This window comes from Dendrobium catenatum, unplaced genomic scaffold, assembly GCF_001605985.2.
Source record: "Dendrobium catenatum unplaced genomic scaffold, ASM160598v2 fragScaff_scaffold_156, whole genome shotgun sequence".
Lineage (NCBI taxonomy): Eukaryota > Viridiplantae > Streptophyta > Magnoliopsida > Asparagales > Orchidaceae > Dendrobium > Dendrobium catenatum.
Window position 1 is genome coordinate 2959482 of NW_021318618.1, and position 7242 is coordinate 2966723.

Genomic DNA, 7242 nt, shown 5'->3' on the forward strand with positions numbered 1-7242 from the left:
GGTAAAGTGCATGGAGATTTGTGTGAAAGCCAACTAAATATCTAAGTGCCTTGATTAATAAAAAAGTTGAGGGGAACTTCAGTCCTCCATGATCCAAAGTGGTGATAATTGTAACATGAATTAAACTGAAACTACACACGTGAAAGAAAAAAAATGAATACATAGAGGAAGGAATGCCACAACTTGCACTCCGAGACGTTGAAAGAATTCAATAAATTGACTATGAAAAGTGTCGGGTGTACACATATCTATGCCATAGAAATTTTGTTCAAATTTATACAAGTTCGACTAAAAGAATAGAAGAAAGTTACAGGTTTTGCATGTGCTTGATTTCAATGTCAAAAGCCTGCAATTTACATCGGACAAGTGAAAACTACCTGAAACAAGCACGCATTCAAAAATTACTCTGATTAGGAATGCAAACTGTCGAATATGTAAATCTCACCGAGTACTATTCCCTTCGAAGCATTTTGTCCAGAATAAGACAGATTTTGTATATCTCTATGCTCTCACAAGAACCCTTCTTACAGAATGCTTGAATCATAAATTCAAACAAGCGAACATCTAGCAGTAAACCCTTCTCAATCATTTCTCCAAGTAACCTTAACAAATCTCCAACCCTTCCACCCTTAACTAACCCAAATGCCAGATGTGCAACATGATCAGATTTGAATTCCAAATCAATGGACCTAACAAACTCGATAGCCTTTGAAAACTTACCATCCCAACAAAGACCGTCCACAATTATATTGTAGGTGATTGCGTCGGGGGAAACCTGTCCAGAACCCAGCTCAGCAACCAGCTGATGAAATTCTGCAAACTCCCCCGCCAAACAAAACTCATGTAATAGGATATTACAGGTCACAATATCTGGAGTAAACCCCTTGCTTTTAAAAATATGCTTAGCCTTGTGAAGCTTTCCAGCCCTACAAAGGCTCATAATAACAATGTTGAAGGTCTGCACGTCAGGTCTAATTCCCTTCTTGAGCATATCGGATAAGAGCTTCAAAACAGCTGAAAATTCTCCGATCTCACATAGCCTAGTCATGGCGATGTTATAGCTAGCAGCACCAACATCAAGCCCGAGCTCGAAGCTTCTCGCCAAAAGGAATATAATCTCCGTAATCTTCGAATCACGACACAACATGCCTAGCATTATATTTAAAGTAACTTCAGTTGGCTGCAATGCCTTCTCCAGCATAAAATCCAGCTGCTTTAATGCCTCATCAGTCATCCCCATATTGCATAGCCCGCTGATGTAAGTATTGTATGAAACAGAGTCTGGTTCCCACCCATTATTGGAACTCTCTCTAAGAATTCTCTCGACCTCCGCAAAATCCCCTTTATTACAGAACGCATGGATAAGTACGTTATAACTCACAACGTCGGGAGGGCACCCCAAGCTCCTCATCTTTTCCATTAGCTCCATGGCCAAATCGATCTTCCCTAAAGCGCAGTAAGCCTGAATGATGGGGGTGTAGGTGTGAGCATTGAGCATGCAATTATCCTTCAGCATTAAATTCAAAACAGAGAAAGCATCATCCACTTTACCGGCACGGCAGAGTCCCGCGATTACGGTCGAATACGTCACAACATCCCGTTCGCAGCCTCGATCCACCATTAACTGAATAATATTGCGGGCAGAAACGAAGCGTTTGTGATGGAAACAGTACATCTTAACGAGGATGGAGTAGGCGACGGAATCGGGAGCGATCCCCAATGATATCATTTCGCTGAAGACGGACTCGGCTTCTTCGCAGCGTCCGGCACGGACGAGGGCGTCCATGGCAGTAGTGTAGCAGATAACGTTGGGGGTTTTTATCTCGCGCAGGAGACGGAGAGCCTCGTCGGCGTTGCCGAACCGATCGAACGTCTTCATGAGCGCGTTATAGCGGTCGCAGCGGCGAGGCCGGTCATCGGAATCACGAGGATAAAGGTTGTGGCGATGTTGGGGGATGTACTGGGAGAGTCTATAGAGAAGAGATTCGCCAAATGGAAGGATGCCGGTTTCAGGATCTTCGGTGATGGAAACGGCAACGGCATCGCTAGCGTCAGCGGAGTTGAACTCGTCGCGGGAAGAGCTCCAGCTCCGGCTAGGGAGGTGGAGGACGTTGAAGAGGAAGCATAGGGTTTTGATGGCTGTGCGAGCGACGGCGGCGAAAGGGGACGAGATCCACGCCGCCATTTTGATTTCCTACGGAGGCCAAGGAAAGCGCAACCAGGAGGACGGAAGATTAGTTTTAACTGAATGAGTAATAAATTATGAATAATCAGTGAAATTGAGGGACTAATAAATTTTCATTAATGTAAGAAAATTACAAAGAGAAATATGCAACTCAGAATATGATATATTCTATGAGGTTTGCAATCAAAAACTTGCAATGCTAAAAAGTCATAAATCAAAGCAATAATTTGGGTAACACAAAAAGTATAGTGTAATGAAATTATAAATAATAATAAAAAATTTATAGACTCAGATGGCAACCAACAAATATCCAAACACGTAAATAAAGTTTAGCAGCACTCCTGGTTGTCATAGGAGAAATCACATCCAAGGAGAGAATCTAGGTGACATAAAAATACTCATCACTATCCAAAGGCCAAAAATTCAAAGCTCACTAAAGTGGTCAGGCCAAACAGAGCCCCAAAAATTAATGCCAAAGAATTCCTTTGAAGGTATGCTAATGTTTTCATTTTTGGAGCTTAAGGTAGATAGCCTTTGTGAGATCTCGTTCCCTTACTGTTCCTCTCTGAATTGGATTTTCCTCCCAGGATCGGCCGGGACGATATTGAGATCGTCCAGGCCGATCAGTGCATTGAAAACGGCTGATTTCTGGAGTGTTTTCTGGAATGATTTCTGGACTGGATCGTCCGATAGATTTCTGTACTTGTGATTGTAGTGTAGTTCCTGAGTATTGTACATGAACTTTTGAGATATGAATCGACTTGTTATTGATGTTTTTAATTTATAGACTTTTGTTTAGACGGTGATTAATTGGAGAATTGTAGATAACTCTGGTACATGGCTGGTTAATTGACATTCTTTCCAAGTTAGATCTCGGGGCATGACAGCCTTAAAGATGCAAGATCGAACAGTAACAAGACTACAACAATGTATTCCACACTTTCTCTCATTTCTTTCTTTCCAGATATAATAACCAAGGCCCAAATAGATAAGTAGAAACCATTTTTGATGTCTTGTGAAATATCCATATGATCTTCCACAAAACTCATAATTTGATACATATTTGGCCTCAAGTAAAAGGAAGAATAGAAAGGGAGTAAATTACATAACAAATGAAATGAAAAATCACATACAAAGTACATGTGATTTGAGCTTTTATGAAAGTTATTACAAAGGACTCAATCGGGATGCACCTGAATGCTTCTTTTAATAAGAGTATCCATAGTTTTCAATCTACCCATTAAGCAAAGCCAACCATAAACTGAAAAAATGCAATGAGTGCCTTTAATGCTATAACATCCTTGCCCAACCAGGAGAGTCAACATTAACATATAAATGATTAATAAAAATTTTGACGCTAGGATTTGATAACCCTTTCTAATTCAGACTATCTGAAGCAGAGAAAGAGATTGAGATAGTAGAGATAGAATCTCTGATATGCTTAGGTAGAGTGGAGGGGAGATGCCAAATCCCATTAATAATGAAGACATAACCACCATCCATGTTGGCAATAAACTTGCCTTAGATCCAAGGGTCCCAATGGAGAAAACTGGCAAGTTGGCCTAATAATGAAGCTTAAAGAGGCTTTCATTTAATCAGTAGTGCCACTAATAGCTTGCCACCAGTTAGAATATTTCCAAAAGCTATCATTCTAGAATGAGGTGTATTTTGTCTTACAATAAATACTCAAGAGAAAAATACGTGATATACATCTCCAAATCAATGCACAGTTGTAAGCAAAAATGAGGTCCAAAATGTAAGGAATACCAAGTCCACCATTAAGCCTAGGAAGAAAGATTTTTTCCAAGATATGAGCTAAAGCTTCCTTGAGTGAATGTCACTATAATAAAGAAACCTAACACAAAGCTTGTTGAGATGTTTGATATAAGTTTTAGGTAAAATAGCCCCTTTAATCCAATAAGCAATATTATTTAAAATAGTAAATTTCAGATATTGCACCCTACCAGCAAGGGAAAGAGATTTACTTTTCCAACCTTCTAAAAGAGAAGAAATCTTGGTAACTAACATCTGAAAATAAAAATCTTGAGTCTTATATATATATATATATATAAGAATGCTAAGGTAATTTGTGATAGAAGCTTCAGTAGAGAAATTAAGAATAGCACTAAGAGAAGCATTGTTATCATGATTCCTAGAATACATAATGAAGCTCTTGGAAGTATTAAATTTGAGCCCAGAAGCCTCGCCAAAATAATGAAGAATATTATTCAAAGCATGGAGATTATCAGTAGTAGCTTTTCCAAAAATAGTAAATCATCAGCATAAAGAAAATGAGTAATACAAAAATTACCCACTTAAATCCTAGAGAAAGTGCCTTCCAACATAGCTTGATTGAATAGGGCAGAAAGCCCATGAAGAGCAATACATAAAAGATATATGGTGACAACAAGCAGCCTTGCCTAATGGCTGAAATAGAGTTGAAAAACCCATCCAAATCTCCATTAAGACAAACAAAAAATAGACATTCTCAATGCACGCCTTAATCCAAGCAATAAACAAATTAGACAATCCTTTATCATCAAGGCTACTAAGAATGAAATTTTTGTAAACAGTGTCAAAGGTTGTAATGATGGCAAACTTGGCAGAGAAAAAAATAGTTATTTTTTATAAAGTTTGAAGTCAGATAAAAGTTTGACAATAAGAAGAATATTATTAGAAGACACTCTATTCTTGACTTAGAATGACTCAATCTGCATTGAGGTTGAGTGAGTTCGATTTAAATTGAGTCGCCAAGCAAAATTAAATTAAGTCAAATTAATCTAAAAATCAACATTAATTCGAGTAAAATCTAATTAAATTTAATTATGCCAAAGCGGTCTAATTAAAACTGAATTAAAATAAATTGTGCTTAGTTAGTTTAATTGACTAAAATCAAAATTTGCCCGTATCGTATGGATTCGAGACAATCAACTCAGAATAAATCAAATCAGAATAAGGTTTGTCCAAATCTGAATTGAACCAAGTTGTATTCAATTTTGCTCAAATCAAATTTCCTTTCTAAAAGCAGCAGTTATTTACCTCATTATAATTATCCAACACTCTTTTAAATCAACTAAGAAGCTTGATCAAATGTTGTGTTAAGAGCAGCAGCCTGCATTCCAGGTTTTATGAGTTATTAGGGGCGCAATTCACATTTATTTGTTGACTGAGAGTTTTAGCTATCACTATGGTTTTTAGGCAATTGTCCACAGCATAATTAAACACATTGTATAGAGATGTAATTATTAGGGAACGACAAACCAAATACAAAGAGAAATACTAAAGATAATTCATCATTTTATTTATTAATTTGAATTTCAAAAATATCCTTACAACAAAAAAAAAAATTTTTTTTGGGGCGCTGCGCCCAGGAAACTTCGTAAGGGCACTGCCCCTAAACCCCGCGACCTGATCGGGCCCGTTAAACCTTGCCAGGGGGTACTGTCCCTTGGACCGTGACATACCTACGAAGCGCACAACGATCAAGGATATGAACAAATATGGGTCAAGCCAAATTCAAGGCAACTTCAACATACATTTTGTAGAATTGAATGATTAATCATATTTAGCGGCCATTTTCTTTTTGTCTCTATTATTTGGTCGCTATTGACCCTTTTTTTTAGCCAAGGGGCAAGCAAAATTTGAGGCAACACCAACAGTTACTTGCCCCTCCCTCGAAAATTAAGAATGGGTCTGCCCCCTCCCCCTCCCGATATATATATAATGAGGCATTTAATCTAAACCATTGACTCAAGACATGTTAGAGGGTAGGATCATAATTTGCCGACCCTATGTAGTGGGACAAAGGCTTGATGTTGTTGTTGAACAAAGCATAAGGTTTCTTTCGACCGTACATGGCAGGAGAAATATTACGTTTGGAGTTTGGACGTAGCTTCCGTACGGACTCCAATCAGAACAGGCCACGTTAGTCTGTACACAGGCTATGTACAAATTGTATATAAGTTGTGTACATATTTGTACACAATGTACAGGCAATGTGGTCGGCCGTCTGGACTCGACACATAATAATTTCTCCTCTATGATGGAGGAAAAATTATTACTAGCGGACATCGGACGTAGAAGCTAAGTTCGAAATCCAAAGAAAATATGACACATTGACTAAATATGAATATGTTTTACTAGATATTATTCTGTATTGTTGTGCACTACACAGTAATACACATCAATACACAATACTGCTTAATAATACATAGTAATACTTATTTGTGCATTGATGTGTATTATTGTATACTAACTAATACATAATAATACAGAGAAATATATAATTAAATACATGTAATACCTAATAATATCTAGTAAAATATACTAGTCTATGTCTTTTTTTCATTGTAGTCCGAGCATAGCTCTACCTCTTGGCGGAGAGGTGGCAGGCTTCGTTTTTGGCTTTCTTGGCATACGAAAGGGCGAGAGAGCAGAGAGAGCGAGGCGGACCTCCTTTCTCTTTTCCTGATCATTCTGTGAGGAAAGAGGGTAGTTTTTTCTTTCGCCCCCTCCATTTTCCTTCCGTGAGGCGTTGTGTGGAGTTCGAGAGAGGAAGTGACCTAGAGAATGATTTTCGTGTGTGAGATTAGGGGTTGAGAACGAGCATACACAAGTTATCTTCTTTTTGAACTAATTTCTTACAGCTTTTCGACCTTGTGAGTTAACTTGCTATAATATTTGTTCAATAAATTATATGGCTCTAGTTTTTCTAAGCTAGATGTTTTTGTATTTCCTCCCTTCCAAGCTAAGTGGCTGCACCACTTACTTACTTTAAGCTAGATCGATGGCTACATACTTTGTGTTCTGGGGCTTACATATATTATTTCAATGGTACCCAATAATACTTAATATGTTTTAATGTCTTAGCCAAACCCATCATATAGCTGTCTTGCTTATCTGTTGCAAAGCAGTTTTATTTATACTCAATTTGGGGGTTTTAAAGCAGCTCATTCATCTATTATAGTAGACTATATATGACGCCTTATCTCCCAATGGCTGTTGCAATTCCATTCTTCACTTCCAATTCTTCAAAGAGACATTCATTTAGATTTATT

At 37.9% G+C, this 7242-nt stretch overlaps 1 protein-coding gene across 1 annotated transcript; it reads right to left on the reverse strand.

Annotated features, from left to right (window-relative positions):
• Positions 1-200: 200 nt before the first annotated feature.
• LOC110094021 (pentatricopeptide repeat-containing protein At1g09900-like) lies at positions 201-2287 on the reverse strand. The gene has a single exon (XM_020819116.2). It carries the CDS (start codon positions 2183-2185, stop codon positions 452-454), a length of 1734 nt encoding a protein of 577 aa, XP_020674775.1. The 5' UTR covers positions 2186-2287; the 3' UTR covers positions 201-451.
• Positions 2288-7242: the final 4955 nt, after the last annotated feature.

What these genes read in the sequence shown, in the direction of transcription:
- LOC110094021 (XM_020819116.2), bottom strand. Translation starts at nt 2,185, where the DNA reads ATGGCGGCGTGGATCTCGTCCCCTTTCGCCGCCGTCGCTCGCACAGCC.